The 17,423-nt window shown below is 34.7% G+C and overlaps 1 protein-coding gene across 1 annotated transcript in view; it reads right to left on the reverse strand.

The window, feature by feature from the left end:
• Window positions 1-17,423, reverse strand: part of EFCAB3 (EF-hand calcium binding domain 3) — a 467,300-nt gene that overhangs the window by 247,445 nt on the left and 202,432 nt on the right. Inside the window, exons 39-40 of the mRNA XM_086357127.1 lie at window positions 14,264-14,368; window positions 3,991-4,095 (exon numbers count right to left, since the gene is read on the reverse strand). Of these exons, the coding sequence (XP_086213253.1) occupies window positions 3,991-4,095; window positions 14,264-14,368 (210 nt within the window). The remainder of the gene's footprint in view (window positions 1-3,990; window positions 4,096-14,263; window positions 14,369-17,423) is intronic.

Consider the following 17,423-nt stretch of genomic DNA (forward strand, 5'->3'; position numbering starts at 1 on the left):
TCTTGAAAATCATTTTAAAAGTTCTTATAATAAAACTCTATTGGATCATATGGTAGTTCTATTTTAGTATTTTGAGGAATCCTCATATTATTTTCCATGTTTTCCCTAGTAGCTCAGCTGGTAAAGAATGCACCTGCAATGCAGAAGACCCTGGCTCGATTCCTGGGTTGGGAAGATCCCCTGGAGAAGGGATAAGCTACCCACTCCAGTATTCTTGGGCTTTCATGGTGGGCTCAGCTGGTAAAGAATCCACCTGCAATTCAAGAGACCTGGGTTTGATCCCTGGGTTGGGAAGATCCCCTGAAGAAGGGAATAGCTACCCACTCCAGTAATTTGACCTGGAGAATTTCATGGGGTAGCAAAGAGTCAGATATGACTGGAACACTTCTGCTTTCATATTATTTTCCAAAGTGGCTGCACCAATTTACGTTCTCAACAACAGTGTTCTAGGTCTTCCTTTTCTCCACATTCTCATCAGTACTTATTTTAAATTTTTTTTTTTTTTTCCGGTCATGCCATGCGGCATGCAGATCTTAGTTCCCTGATCAGGAATCAAATTCATGACCCTTGTAGTGGAAGCACGGGGTCTTACCCACTGATTGCCAGGGAAGTTCTATTTATTGTTTGCTGTGTTTTTGATGATAGCCATTCTGATAGGTGTGAAGCGATAGCTCTTTGTGGTTTTGATTTGCACTTCCCTGATGCCCAGCAATGTTGAGCAACTTTATGTGTGTTTTTGGCCATCTGCATGTCTTCTTTGGAAAAATGTCTATTCAGGTTTTCTGTTTGTTTTTAATCGAGTTTTTTTTTTTTATTGAGTTGTATGAGTTCTTTATACAAATGTGGATATTAACCTCTTATCAGATATATTATTTGCAGATGTCTTCTCCCATTCAGTAGAATGCTCTTTTGTTTTGTTGATGTTTTCCTTTTGCTGTGTAAAAGTGCCCAACTTTGATTAGGTTCCATTTGTTTATTTTTGCTTTTGTTTTCCTTGCCTGAAGAGACTGATTCAAAAAAATATTATTAAGACATATCAAAGAATGCACTACTTAAGATGTTTTCTTTCAGGAGTTTTATGGTTTTCAGTCTTACTTGTAGGTCATAATTTATTTTGAGTTTATTTTGATACATGGTGTGAGAAAATGTCCTAACTTAATTCTTTTACATGTATCTGTCCAGTTTTCCTAACACCACTTATTGAAGAGACTATCTTTCCCCCATTGTATATCTTTATCTCCTTTGTGGTAGATTAATTAATTATATGTGTATGGATTTATTTCTGGCTCTCTATTTTGTTCCATAGATCTATGTGTCTGTTTTCATGCCAAAACACCATACTGTTTTGATCACTCTAGCTTTATGGTATAGTGTGAAGTCAGGAAGTGTGATAGCTTCAGCTTTGTTCTTTTCCCTCAAAATTGCTTTTGGTATTTGAGGTCTTTTGTGGTTCCACATGAATTTTAGAAATTTTTGCTCTAGTTCTGTAAAAATTGTCATGGGTACTTTGATAGGGATTACATTAAATTTGTAGATTGCTTTGAGTAGTATGGATATTCTTAACAATATTAACTATAACATGATTCAGCAATTCCACTTCTAAGTATATACCTGCAGAAGACACTAATTAGAAAAACTGTATGCACCCCGATGTTCATAGCAGCATTATTTACAATAGCCAAGATATGAAAGCAATCTACATTTCCATCAACAGATGAATGGACAAAGAAGATGTAGTGTGCAGTGATAAGTCATTTTGATATCATGCACCTTAATATGATGCTACAAGAATAACACTCCATCTTTGTGGTATTATTTTTGAAAATTTTTATTCCCTGGTATAATTTTGAGAAAACATCAACTTCAAACTGAGGGATTTTCTACAAGATATATGACCAGTACTTTTCAAAATTGTCAAAGTTATGAAAAATAAAGATTAAAAATTTGTCAGATTGAAGAGGATGAAGAAGACATGATGACTAAATGCCAACATAGGACTTCAACAGATAAAAGACATTAATGGAAAAACTAGGGATCCCTGAATAAAATCAGTAGCCTAATTTAAAAAAAAGAAGATACGTTGTGTATGTGTATGTATATACACACATATATATACATACATAACACACACAATGGAATATTGATCAACCATAAAAAAGAATGAAGTTCTGCCATTTGCAATAATATGGATGGATGGGATGGTAATATGCTTAGTGAAGTCAGAGTGAGACAGACAAATACTGTATGTTTTTACTTAAATGCAGTATCTAAAAATATAACAAACACGTTAATACGACAAAACAGAAACAGATTCACAGATACAGAGAACAAACCGTTACCAGTGGGGAGGGGTGGGAGGGCAGGACAAGAGAGAGGAAGGGGATTAAGAGACACAAACTATTAGGTGTAAAATAACAAAGCTATAAAGATATAATGTACATCACAGGGATTATAGCCAATATTTTATGATAAATTTAAATGGAGTATAATCTATCAAAATGTTGAATCACTATGATGTATATCTTAAACTAACATAATATTGTGAATCAACTATACTTTGATAAAAAACCCCATTGGGATTTTATATAAAACTATAGGTATATAATATAGAAATATATACACACAAAAAATATAAATGTGTATATATAATTTTAGAATAATTGACATCTTTATTTCAGTAAATCTTGAGACATTTTTCCATCTCAGAGCAGTGGTTTATAATCCATTATCTTCCATCATTGAGGGTATATCCTCAGTGAAAAGAAAAGAAGGAAGGTGATCCAGTTTAATATCTTTGTCAGTTGGTTCTCTGGCTAATGATAAGGAAGAGTCTTTATGCTTGAAATGCCCTTAGCAGTATATCTCTGGCTAAGAATTAATCTGTAGCAAATAGCACCCATGAGCTGTAAGGCACGGTTCCCTGAATAATGTCACAAAGACTATACAACTTTCTGGAGATGCTTCATAATTTAAATGCTCCTACTGTGTGAGGTGATTTATAGAGACTTCATTTATTCTGAAGCAGAATAGCATGTCCAACATGGGAAGAAAGAAACTATGGAGTTGCCCTTGACATTTCAGACCTCTATTTTTTTTTTTAATAATGCTTTTATCCTAGACATCATGTAGTGAAGCTTGACACTAGGTAAGATCTCTGATTTATGTCAGTCTGATTTAACAATCTGAACCTGAGTGTTAGTTTACCATTCAAGAACACGAATTAACTTTTTATGTTCCTTAATAAGATTTTACTCTATACAGATCCTATTTCTTGTAAAATGCATTCTTAGATAGTTCATGGGTTTTGTTGAAGTTATAAATCAAGTACTTTTCCTATTTGGTCATTGTAAGCTTTGGGAAAGCCACTGAGGTTTGCATATTTATCTTGTATTTAGTTACCTGAACCAAAATGGCTTATCTAAGACGCAAATAGGGCTTCCCAGATGGTGCTAGTGGTAAAGAAGCCGCCTGCCAAAGCAGGAGACATAAGAGACATGGGTTCGATCCCTGGGTCGGGAAGATCCCCTGGATGAGGAAATGGCAACCCACTTCAGTATCTTTGTCTGGAGAATCCCAAGGACAGAGGAGCCCAGCAGGCCACAGTCCATGGAGTTGCAAAGAGTTGGACACGCCTGAAGCGACTTCGCATGTATAAGACTCAGTAATTATAATAGATTTCTTTTAGTTTGTGTTCTGTGTTTCTTAGAGACACAATCATATCATCTGAAACTAAAAGTAATATTGTCTCTTTCTCAGTATTGTTTCATCCCATTTCCTCACTGAAGTAGCTGGAATCCTTAAAACAATGGTGAATGACAGTAACAATAGTTGGCATTTGTAGCTTTTTTTTTTTTTTCTTCTAAGTTTAGGGTACCTTAAGATTTTAAACTTTTATGTTATTACCAACTAAATCAAGTTTTAGAAATTCTCAGCTGTAAGACATAGAGAAAACTCCCTTTGGAGACTGACAGTGCTATTTACTATTCATACCATCAACAGGTAGATTTTCATTTAGCTGTTCAAATTCTTTTTCAGTGAGTTTGATATTCATTTTTTCCAGAAGTGGTCTCAAGTTGCTGATGTCAACTTTTCCCCCTTAAGAAAGACAGAAAAGTAGCATGAAAGCCACTGAATGATCTAAAACATGAAAAACACATTTGTCTTTAAATGTCTTTCATGAGTATGTATAAGTATTATAATAAAAGAGACAACAAAAAATAAAATTTGCATATTTGTATTGTTATTGCCATTTCTGATAAGAAGACTATAGCTTCCATTTGACTTTTCCAAGAGTACAGAGAAAGTCAATAGGTACAAGAACATGGAACACATTTCCTTAAAACCTATACTGGTGACAAGTCTACATAGAGAAGACGTTCTCAAGAAGGTTATTGGGCCGAATGGTAACTGGACCTGGAGAATCCTCATCCATTACTCCCAGTAGTCCTGATTTACTATACAAAGTAGTTTTATTTATTTTTTTGGATCAGACTCCAAAATTGGCTGTCACTGCTGCTGAACAACTTTTCTAAATTCAGTGGTGATGTTAATCCTCCACTTCAATTTTTCTTTGCAAAATTACATACCAATTATTTACCTGGGAGCAATACTAGAAAAATTCCATGTATGGTATTTCCTATGAAGATAATAGTATACACATCATTTCTGTGTAAAATGAAAATACACTGAAAGAAGCAAAAATAATGAATAAAAATATAAAAAGGATAAAGGATTCAAAATCTTATGAAAAGAAAGAAGATATCAGACAAGAGAATCAATACATTACAATTCTTACTTCTGAAAGATGTCACACCCTTTAGTGTTCTATTTTTATGCACCTTTCCATCACCTGTTAAAAAAGGGGGGTTGGATTATGATACAGGGAAACTGATAATGGAATTCACAAAAATAGAATTTATTTCTTATATTTAAGAATAATAATAATTTGTCCTAGAATACTTTTATCTGTTTTACCTTGAAGTAGTAATAACATTAAGAAATACTAAAATCTTTAAAAATACAAAACTATTCACACTTTGTCCCACAAAGCCATTTTTTTTGTAGAATTCTACCATGCTGAATATACATGATCAAGTTCTTTAAAAAAGTGTTTCATGCCAATTTATACATGCATGTTGATATCCATTGTCAAAAGTCCATTTTCATATTAGGTGGTCTTTTTATTTAAAAAAAGATCTTTAAAAAGTTCTTAATTATCTCTTTGTTATACTTGTTGCAAATAATTTCCAAGGTTGGTATTTGCTTTTTATCTCATGCAGAAGTGTTAAATCTTGTCAGTTTATTATTTCTGGATGTTGAGTGTTAATATTTCTGCAGTTGATTCAGGAAAAAAGAATGTATGTACTTGTGTGTATTTATTGGAGAGAGAGGAGTATGGATAGAGAGAGAAAGTATGAATAAATGATAAAGCTAATGGGCAAATTGTAAACGAATTGTGAACCTGGGTAAAGGGTAGGAGGGAGTTTTTTGTACTCTTCTTAAAACTTTTCTAAAGTTTTAATATTATGTTTAAATAAAGTTAAAATACTAGAAGTCAAAAAATCCAACCATCTAAAAATATTAAAATTATTTTGGCAGCAACATCTGGGTCAAGAGGAAAAATGAAACTGTAAGCTAATTAACAATGATGATAACAGGAACTATATATCTGATCCCATGAAATAAGGCTAAAGCAACAAAAATGAAAACAGTCAACCATTCAACTTCAAGAATAATAGAGAATGAAAATGTTCCAAAGACAGAAAAAGGAACTGACAAAAATTATAGCAGAAATTAATACATTAAACAAATAGTAAACAACAAATAAGTCTAAGAATTGGGTTGTTTGTGGGGTAGGAAACAATAACACAGATTAATTGCTAGGAAGTATAACTGACAAAAAGATAAAGCATAAATACAGCAAATCAGACTGAGACTGACCAGTATCAAACTTAATCTTCTAATTGTGCTGTGACTATGTAAGAGAATTATATGCATGTATATGTATATATATGTGTATACATATATATATATATTTAAGATAATGCACACTAAACACAGTGTGCATTAATTAGAAGATTAAGATTGATACTGAATGAGACTAGGGAAATAATTATCAATACAGGGGAAATTTTAAAAAGTTTTATGAGGACATTTGCCATGCTCTTTGTTTTGAAGCTGGAGAGTATTACACTTCATGAAGTAAGTCACACAGAATGATAAATACTGTATATTTTTACTTATTGTGGAATCTAAAAAATAAGACAAGTGAATGAATAAAATCATTGCTTATCTTATCATGGCAATTTTCACAGGAAATTTCAGTGATTATTAAACCAAAATCTACATGACACTGTCAGAGTCAGAAAGTAACAAAAATAGTACAAAGAATTCTCATATAGTCTTTACCCAGATTTTTCAAATGTTAACATTTAACTATATTTACTTTATCATCCTTTCTGTAGGTGCATATTATTTTTTTCTGAATGTTTGCAAGTGAATTTGCAGGTACAATGCCCTTAACCACTAAGTACTTTAGTGTGCATTATCTTAAAAAAAAAAATATGTATATATATATACACACATATACATATATATAATTCTCTTACATAGTGACAGCACAATTAGAAGATTAAGATTGATACAGCACACCTAACTAATCTACAGAGTTTACTCAAATTTTACTAGTTGTTCCATTAATGTCAATATATAGCAACTAAGAATCAATTTCTCATGTTTCTTTATTCCTTAATCGGGGACAATTCCTCATTCTTTTTCCATCATGATTTTCACATTTTTGATGTGGACAAGCCATTTATTTTGTACAATAGCCCTCAATCTGGGTGGTGGACTTTTAGAAATAACCCGGAGTTTAAATTTTAAATCCTTAGGCATTAAATTCTAAAGCTTTATAACTTCCCTCCCAGGCTTACAAGGTCTAGTTGTTCAAAGGAAGGTTTCAGCAGCAGTTTTTAGGCTTACCACTAACTGGCAGTGCTTTCATCAGCTTTGCATATTCTGTTTCTGGAAGTTCAATTCCCGTATCACTCAGCACATTTTCCACGTTATTGATATTTTCACCTTTAAAAAGTTAGAAATAATTATACTTATTAATGATGATTCCAAATTTGAGGTTGAATAGCAAAAAGCACAATGAAGTCCCCATCTATATAGTCTTGGGGGAAATCAGAACTCTTAATTGTTTCTTCAATACTAACAGACAAAGGTTCTTTTTAAATTATGAGAAAAAATAAATTTATTTCTATTACTGTTCAGTTAATCCACCTAGATAGCTTATTAGGTAAGATTAAAAATAATCTTATAAGAAAGTGTTACATGACTTTGTTAATAAAGCAATTGTTGACTCATTTACAATTATTCAAGAATTCACAGTGCCATTTATTGTGCCTGCCTAGAATTTCATTCCTAAATGTTTTCTTAGGAAGGAAATCTCTACAGTGTAGGATTTCTTATATAGATTTAGTCCTGTAGGTATATTTTGTATTGCTTTATTTTTGCTTCCTTTTTTCCTAACTTAAATTTATGCAACAAGATAAAACTTTCCATTGGATCTAGTGGCAAGATAGCAGGAAAACATGATAGAAAAATAAAAATTGTCAAACTCTAGGATGTTCAGTTTATTAGTAATTTACCACTAACCTGTGAAGGCTTTCACTTCATCCATTACCTTTTTCATATCAACTTTCCCATCAACTGCAAGAAAACACACATGTTACATCTATCTATCTATAGCTATATATATATACACACACACATAACACAAAAGATGAGAAAGTGAACAAAAAAATTTAGTACTTATCACTTGCTATAGAATTTTATTTCTCCCTTTCATTGGTATAAAATAAGAAAAATGTTTTACATTTCACATATATAACTATATTAACAATGTGACACTGACTTTTTTTAAGATATTAAAACTTTCAGCATAAAAGAATTATATGCAAAAGAAGCCCCATTTACTTTAGCTGCTTTTAAGCATTTAGATATTAGAAAATTCTCCATTATTTAGTTAGGTTACTGGGTCAAAATTAAAAAGGTGATGTATACCATATTTTACTGTTCTATGTTTGGAAATTTTCTACTCATATAAAGTTGACACATACTCATTATTTATTCACTATTATAATTAAGACAAAAAATTCATTGACTTGAATTACATGTGCAAGTTATAACTGACTTAATACCTACACAATTGTTAATTACAACCTTTGTATATAATAGATATTCAATGATCTATTTCATCAGTTTTTAAAAGGACATTCAAATAGAAACATTAGAGAGACAAAATAAGTTCACTAAATCAGAACCTCAATTATATTAAGTATTGAGAAAGAGGAAAACAGTGAAACATTCTTGTGCTTTTATTTTCCAAATATTTACCTGTTGACTAACAGCAAAAATTAAAATTTGAATTATATATTACACTATTGAGAAAATACAACTATTAAACATAATAAAAAATCCATTATAATTTCAGATGGGCATTCTGAGCTAAAGAAAAAGGTCTTAAAAGCATACAAATATATGGACGCTAAACAACACACTTCTGAATAACCAACAAATCACAGAAGAAATCAAAAAAGAAATAAAAATATGCATAGAAATGAATGAAAATGAAAACATGACAACCCAAAACCTATGGGATTCAGTAAAACAGTGCTAAGGGGAAGGTTCATAGGAATACAAGCTTACCTCGAGAAGCAAAAGAAAAATCAAATAAATTACCTAACTTTACACCTAAAGCAACTAGAAAAAGAAGAAATGAAGAATCCCAGGGTTAGTAGAAGGAAAGAAATCTTAAAAATTAGGGCAGAAATAAATGAAAAAGAAACAAAGGAGACTACAGCAAAAATCAACAAAAGCTAAAAGCTGGTTCTTTGAGGAGATAAATAAAATAGACAAATGATTAGCCAGACTCATCAAGAAACAAAGGGAGAAGAATCAAATCAATAAAATTAGAAATGAAAATGGAGAAATCACAACAGACAACACAGAAATACAAAGGATCATAAGAGACTACTATCAGCAACTATATACCAATAAAATGGACAACTTGGAAGAAATGGATAAATTCTTATACTTCTTTGGAAGTATAACCTTCCAAAACTGAACCAGGAAGAAATAGATAATCTTAATAGACCCATCACAAGCATGGAAATAGAAACTGTAATCAAAAATCTTCCACAAACAAAAGCCCAGGACCAGATGCCTTCACAGGTGAATTCTACCAAAAAAATTAGAGAAGAGCTAACACCTATCCTACTCCAACTCTTCCAGAAAATTGCAGAGGAAGGTAAACTTCCAAACTCATTCTATAAGGCCACCATCACCCTAATACCAAAACCAGACAAAGATGCCACAAAAAAAGAAAACTACAGGTCAATATCACTGATGAACATAGATGCAAAAATCCTTAACAAAATTCTACCAAACAGAATCCAACAACATATTATAAAGATCATATATCATGGGCTTTATCCCAGGGATGCAAGGATTCTTCAGTATTCACAAATCAAGCAATGTGATACAACATATTAACAAATTGAAAGATAAAAACCATATGATTATCTTAATAGATGCAGAGAAAGTCTTTGACAAAATTCTACATCCATATATGATAAAAAACCTCCAGAAAGCAGGCATAGAAGGAACATACCTCAACATAATAAAAGCCATATACGATAAAACCACAGAAAACATTATCCTCAGTGGTGAAAAATTGAAAGCATTTCCCCTAAAATCAGGAACAAGACAAGGGTGCCCACTCTCACCACTACTATTCAACATAGTTTTGGAAGTTTTAGCCACAGCAATCAGAGAAGAAAAAGAAATAAAAGGAATCCAGATTGGAAAAGAAGAAGTAAAACTCTCACTGTTTGCAGATGATATGATCCTCTACATAGAAAACCCTAAAGACAGCACCATAAAATTACTAGAGCTAATCAATGAATATAGTAAAGTTGCAGGATATAAAATTAACACACAGAAATCCCTTGCATTCCTATACACTAACAATGAGAAAACAGAAAGAGAAATTAAGGAAACAATTCCATTCACCATTGCAACGAAAATAATAAAATGCTTAGGAATAAATCTACCTAAAGAAGCTGCTAAGTCACCTCAGTCGTGTCCGACTCTGCGCGACCCCATAGACGGCAGCCCACCAGGCTCCCCCATCCCTAGGATTCTCTAGGCAAGAACACTGGAGTGGGTTGCCATTTCCTTCTCCAATGCATGAAAGTGAAAAGTCAAAGTGAAGTCACTCAGTCGTGTCTGACTCTTAGCAACCCCATGGACCGCAACCCACCAGGCTCCTCCATCCATGGGATTTTCCAGGCAAGAGTACTGGAGTGGGGTGCCATGCCTTCTCCGACCTAAAGAAGCAAGAGACCTATATATAGAAAACTATAAAACAATGAGGAAAGGAATCAAAGATGACACAAATAGATGGAGAAATATACCATGTTCATGGATCAGAAGAATCAATATAGAGAAAATGAATATACTACCCAAAGCAATCTATAGATTCAATGCAATTCCTATCAAGCTACCAATGGTATTTTTCAGAGAACTAGAACAAATAATTTCACAATTTGTATGGAAATACAAAAAACCTGAAATAGCCAAAGCAATCTTGAGAAAGAAAAATGGAACTGAAGGAATCAACCTGCCTGACTTCAGACTATACTACAAAGCTACAGTCATCAAGACAGTACAGTACTGGCACAAAGACAGAAATATAGATTAATGGAACAAAATAGAAAGCCCAGATATAAATCCACGCACCTATGGACACCTTGTCTTTTCAAAGGAGGCAAGAATATACAATGGAGAAAAGACAATCTCTTTAACAAGTGGTGCCGGGAAAACTGGTCAACCACTTGTAAAAGAATGAAACTAGAACACTTTCTAACACCATCAGTTCAGTTCAGTTCAGGTCAGTCACTCAGTCATGTCTGACTCTCTGCAACACCATGAACTGCAGCACGCCAGGCCTCCCTGTCCCTCACCAACTCCCGGAGTCTACCCAAACCCATGTCCATTGAGTCGGTGATGCCATCTAACCATCTCATCTTCTGTTGTCCCCTTCCCCTTCTGCCCTCAATATTTCCCAGCATCAGGGTCTTTTCAAATGAGTCAGCTCTTTGCATCAGGTGGCCAAAGTACTGGCGTTTCAGCTTCAGCATCAGTCCTTCCAATGAACACCTAGGACTGATCTCCTTTAGGATGGACTGGTTGGATCTCCTTGCAGTCCAAGGGATTCTCAAGAGTCTTCTCCAGCACCACAGTTCAAAAGCATCAATTCTTCAGTGCTCAGCTTTCTTTATAGTCCAACCCTCACATCCATACATGACCACTGGAAAAACCATAGCCTTGACTAGATGGACCTTTGTGGACAAAGTAATGTCTCTGCTTTTTAATATGCTGTCTAGGTTGGTCATGACTTTCCTTCCAAGGAATAAATGTCTTTCAATTTCATGGCTGCAATCACCGTCTGCAGTGATTTTAGAGCCCAGAAAAATAAAGTCAGCCACTGTTTTCACTGTTTTCCCATCTATTTGCCATGAAGTGATGGGACCAGATGCCATGATCTTTGTTTTCTGAATGTTGAGCTTTAAGCCAACTTTTTCACTCTCCTCTTTCACTTTCATCAAGAGGCTCTTTAGTTCTTCTTCACTTTCTGCCATAAGGGTGCTGTCATCTGCATATCTGAGGTTATTGATATTTCTCCCGGCAATCTTGATTCCAGCTTGTGCTTCCTCCAGCCCAGCATTTCTCATGATGTACTCTGCATATAAGTTCCATACACAAAAATAAACTTAAAATGGATTAAAGATCTAAATGTAAGACCAGAAACCATAAAACTCCTAGAGGAAAACATAGTCAAAACACTCTCTGGCATAAATCACAGCAGGATTCTCTATGACCCACTTCCCAGAGTAATGGAAATAAAAGCAAAAAATAAGCAAATGGGACCTAATTAAACTTAAGAACTTTTGCACAACGAAGGAAACTATAAGCAAGGTGAAAAGACAGCCTTCAGAATGGGAGAAAATAATAGCAAATGAAGCAACTGACAAAGAAATAATCTCAAAAATATACAAGCAGCTCATGCAACTCAATTCCAGAAAAATAAATAACCCAATCAAAAAATGGGCCAAAGAACTAAACAGACATTTCTCCAAAGAAGACATACAGATGGCTAACAAACACATGAAAAGATGCTCAACATCACTCATTATCAGAAAAATGCAAATCAAAACCATAATGAGGTGCCATCTCACGACAATCAGAATGGCTGCTATCAAAATGTCTACAAACAATAAATGCTGAAGAGGGTGGGGAGAAAAGGGAACCCTCTCACACTGTTGGTGGAAATGCAGACTAGTACAGCCACTATGGAGAACAGTGTGGAGATTCCTTAAAAAACTCAAATAGAACTGCCATATCACCCAGCAATCCCACTGCTGGGCATACACACCAAGGAAATCAGAATTGAAAGAGACACATGTACCCCAATGTTCATCGCAGCACTGTTTACAATAGCTAGGGCATGAAAGCAACCTAGATGCCCATCAGCAGACAAATGGATAAGAAAGTTGTACATATACACAATGGAATATTACTCAGCTATTAAAAAGAATGCATTTGAATCAGTTCTAATGAGGTGGATGAAACTGGAGCCTATTATACAGAGTGAAGTAAGTCAGAAATAAAAACACCAAACCAGTATATTAACACATATATATGGAATTTAGAAAGATGGTAAAGATGATCCTATATCTGAGATAGCAAAAGAGACACAGATGTAAAGAACAGACTTTTGGACTCTGTGGGAAAAGGCGAGGGTGAGATGATTTGAAAGAATAGCATTGAAACATGTATATTACCATATGTGAAATAAATCACCAGTCCAAGTTCGATGCATGAAACAGGGCTTTCATAGCCGGTGCACTGGGACAACCCTGAGGGATGGGATGGGGAGGGAGTTGGGAGGGAGGTTCAGGATGGAGGACACATGTACACCCATGGTTTATTCATGTCAATGCATGGCAAAAACCACTACAACACTGTAAGGCAATTAGCCTCCAATTAAAATTAATTAATTAATTTAAAAAACCAAGAACTTATCTCTGAAAAATGTAAAGTAAGAAATGACAAAATTCCTACTAAATGGCATCTGATTAAGATGGGAAAAATGGATTTGTCCAGTGGTGAGATATTTCTTGGCCTTACCGGAATCTTCTAAAGTTCACATATTCTAGATCTTGTCCTTCTAGGAGGGAATTGCTCTGTGATTAGTTACACTTCAACCTTACTTAACATTTCTTAAAAAATCAGAGCTTGTTTCCAGGTTTCCAAGAGGGAACTGAAGTTCAACATCAGCTCCTGGATAATGGAGTCTGGCAACATCATATAGGAACCTTTATAGCCTTCTAAAGGAGGAAGAGCATGTTCACTGGGTGGCCCAAATTATAGACAACTTTGCTCTGTGATGAGACTCTCTAAGGGGACAAAAAAAGTGACACCGTCTTTGTGCTTCTATTTTAAATAGCTGGGGGATGATATCTCTGCAATTTGATGCAATTTGGGGTGAAATTTTAATCATTATGCTCAGTAGGCTTTGTTTCTCCCTTGTTTTTTTTTCAGATTTACTCTTTTAATTTTGTTATATCCTATTGTCACAAGCCTTGCCCTCTGCAACCTCTCCCCACTTTTTCTCTTTTTTCCTGTCTCCCTAATGGTCCTTCAGTAATCCTGTTGACATTCTCAGCAATGTGTAGACTTCATCATGCAAAAGAAAACATTAACATAAATTAATGTAAAAGTCAAGAGAAAATGTTTGTTCTTACTTCCATATTGGGTTTTCAAAGTTTTTCTAAGCAGCTTGATGTCAAGTAAGCATTTTGAAGAGGTCTATAATCTCATAAGCTTTCAGAGGTGCTTGATAATAATAGAAATGATGATAACCATAATATTTATCATAGTAATAAGTGACTTTATTGGACACATTATGTATAATACCAGGCACTGGTTTAATTTAATCCTTACAAAATTCTATTAAGGATGTGCTATTAATGTACTTCTTTCATATATGAAGAAACTGAGACAGAAAAACATTAAGATGCCATAATTTTAAACCTTAAGAGTTAGAATTCAAACCCAGTCAGTCTGGTTCTAGCATCTGTGCCTTTAACCACTCTGCTATTTGAACTCTGAATGTTCACCATTTGTTGCTCACCATCAGTTTGCAGGCTCTGTGTCAGATCTTTAAGTTCCTTTTCTGTGAGATTCATCCCCATGTTTTCCAGAACTGTGTCCAATTTACAGACATCAATTTTCCCTCCTTAAAAAGAGACAGGGATGAGAGCAAAATATAGTAATTTTAAAATCTGACAAAACTAGACAATCCAGTCAATTCTTCTGTTCAACTAAGGGGCGGTGGTTGTTATTGCTGATTAAAATTTCAGACTGGTTGGCTTTCCTGTTGATCAAATTTTATGAATAAAAGAAATCTTTTATTTTTTATGGTACAGATTCAGATTTTAATTTTTCCAAGCCCTGCCAAAGTTTGGGAAATTCCAAAGAAATATGGATTTTTCTTGAAAAAAATAACAAAATTAAATGAATATCTACTTACCTAAGGTACATAAAATAGGCAAATTCGTAGAGATAGAAAGTAGAGTAGTGGTTACTCAGGGCGGAGGAGAGGGGAATGGGAAATTATTTCTTAATGGACTTTTTGATAGCATTTCTGTTTGGGGTGATGAGAAGTTTCTGTATATGGATGGTGGTAATGGTTACAAAAGGTTGTATACTTAATGTTACTGAAATAGAAATTTTATCTTATGTGTTTTATACTACAACAAAAAAATGGTAAATTACAGAGCACTCATCTGCTTTTTTCATTATGACTCTCCTATCTCTAAGAGTCTTTATACCTTCCAGTAATCTATTCTGATAGATTTTCCCATCAGCTGTAAAAAAAAAACACATAATTCAGGAAAAAGAGAAATCAGTCAACAAGATGGTTTTAAAATCATTTTAGAATTATGGCCTTAAAATTTTTCCATATATATCAAATTATAAAAACATTACAAACTAAAAAAACTTTGAAAGTCTGATCATTTGGGGATTTTCCTGGTGGTCCAGTGGTTAAGATTCTATGCTTCCAAAGTAGGGAACATGGGTTTAATCCCTGATCAAAGTCCCACATGCCATGTGGTACAGCCCTCCCCTCCCCAAACAAAAGTGATCATATTCTCTTTAAATTGTAAAGCCAGTATTATTATTATTATTCTACCATGCCAAAACATGCAGTCTTTTAATCCCTCCTTTTACTTTTCTCATTTGGATTTCTGGAGAAGGGAATGGCAAACTGCTTCAGCATTCTTGCCTTGAGAAACCCATGAGCAGTATGAAAAGGCCAAAAGATATGATACTGAAAGATGAGCCCCCCCAGGCTGGTAGTTGTCCAATATGCTCCAGAGGAAGAGCAGAAAAATTGCTCCAGAAAGAATGAAGAGGCTGAGCCAAAGCAGAAATGATGCCCAGAAACGATGTCCAATGAAAGTAAAGCCTGATGCTGTCAAGAACAATATTCCATAGAAACCTGGAATGTCAGGTCCCTTAATCAAGGTATATTGGATTGGTCAAACAAGAGATGGCAAGAGTGACCACTGACATTTTAGGAATCAGTGAACTAAAATGGACCGGAGTGGGTGAATTTAATTCAGATGAACATTATATCTACTACTGTGGGCAAGAATCCTTTAGAAGAAATGGAGTAGCCTTCATAGTCAACAAAACAGTTTGAAACGCAGTACTTGGGTGCAATCTCAAAAACAACAAAATGATCTTGGTTTGTTTCCAAGGCCAACTATTCAACATCACAGTAATCTAAGTCTATGCCCCAACCTCTAATGCCAAAGAAGCTGAAATTCAATGGTTCCATGAAGATATATAAGACCTTCTAGAATTAACTCCAAAAAAAGATGACATTCCATAGGGGACTGGAATGCAAAAAATAGGAAGTCAAGAGATACCTGGAGTAACAGGCAAGTTTGGCCTTGGAGTACAAAATGAAACAGGACAAAGGCCAACCAATTTTTGTCAAGAGAACACACTGGTCATAGTAAACACCCTCTTCCAACAATACAAGAGACGACTCTGCACATGGATGTCACCAGATGGTCAATACTGAAATCAGATTGATTATATTTTTTGTCGCCAAAGATGGAGAAGCTCTATACAGTCAGCAAAAACAAGACTGGGAGCTGGCTGTGGCTCAGATCATGAACTCCTTACTGCAATATACAGACTTAAATTGAAGAAAGTAAGGAAAACCACTAGGCCACTCAGGTATAACTTAAATCAAATCCCTTATGATTATACAGTGGAAGTGACAACTAGATTCAAAGGATTAGATCTAATAGACAGAGTGCCTGAAGAACTATGGACAGAGGTTTGTATGTACAGGAGACAGTGCCCAAAATTATCCCCAAAGAAAAAGAAATGAAAGAAGGCAAAATGGTTGTCTGAGGAGGCCTTACAAATAGCTGAGAAAAGAAGAGAAGTGAAAGGCAAAGAAGAAAGGGAAAGATATATTAATCTGAATGCAGAGTTCCAAAGAATAACAAGGAGAGATAAGAAAGCCTTCCTCAGTGATTAATGCAAAGAAATAGAGGAAAACAATAGAATGGGAAAGACTAGAGATCTCTTCAAGAAAACTGGAGATATCAAGAGAACATTTCATGCGATGATGGGGATGATAAAGGACCAAATAGTAAGGACCTAACAAAAGCAGAAGAGATTAAGAAGAGGTGGCAAGAATACACAGAAGAACTATACAAGAAAGGTCTTAATAATCCAGATAAACATGATTGTGTGGTCATTCAACTAAAGCCAGATATCCTGGAGTGTGAAGTCAAGTGGGCCTTAGGAAGCATCACTATGGACAAAGCTAGTGGAGGTGACAGAATTCCAGTTGAGCTATTTCAAATCCTAAAAGATGATGCTGTTAAAGTGCTGCTCTCAATATGCCAGCAAATTTGGAAAACTCAGCAGTGGCCACAGACCTGGAAAAGGTCAGTCTTCATTCCAGTTCCAAAGAAAGGTAATGCCAAAGAATGTTCAAACTGTTGTACAATTGCACTCATCTCACATGTAACAAAGTAATGCTCAAAATTCTCCATGCCAGGTTTCACTAGTACATGAACCAAGAACTTCCAGATGCTCAAGCTGGATTTAGAAAAGGCAGAGGAACCAGAGATAAATTGCCAACATCTGTTGGATCATAGAAAAAGCAAGAGAATTCCAGAAAAACATCTACTTCTGATTCATTGACTACACTAAGGCCTTTGACTGTGTGGATCTCAACGAACTGTGGGAAATTCTTAAAC

This window comes from Bos grunniens, chromosome 19 (genome assembly GCF_055505025.1).
Source record: "Bos grunniens cultivar Pamir isolate PY7600 chromosome 19, Bosgru_T2T1.0, whole genome shotgun sequence".
In the NCBI taxonomy this organism is placed as follows: Eukaryota; Metazoa; Chordata; class Mammalia; order Artiodactyla; family Bovidae; genus Bos; species Bos grunniens.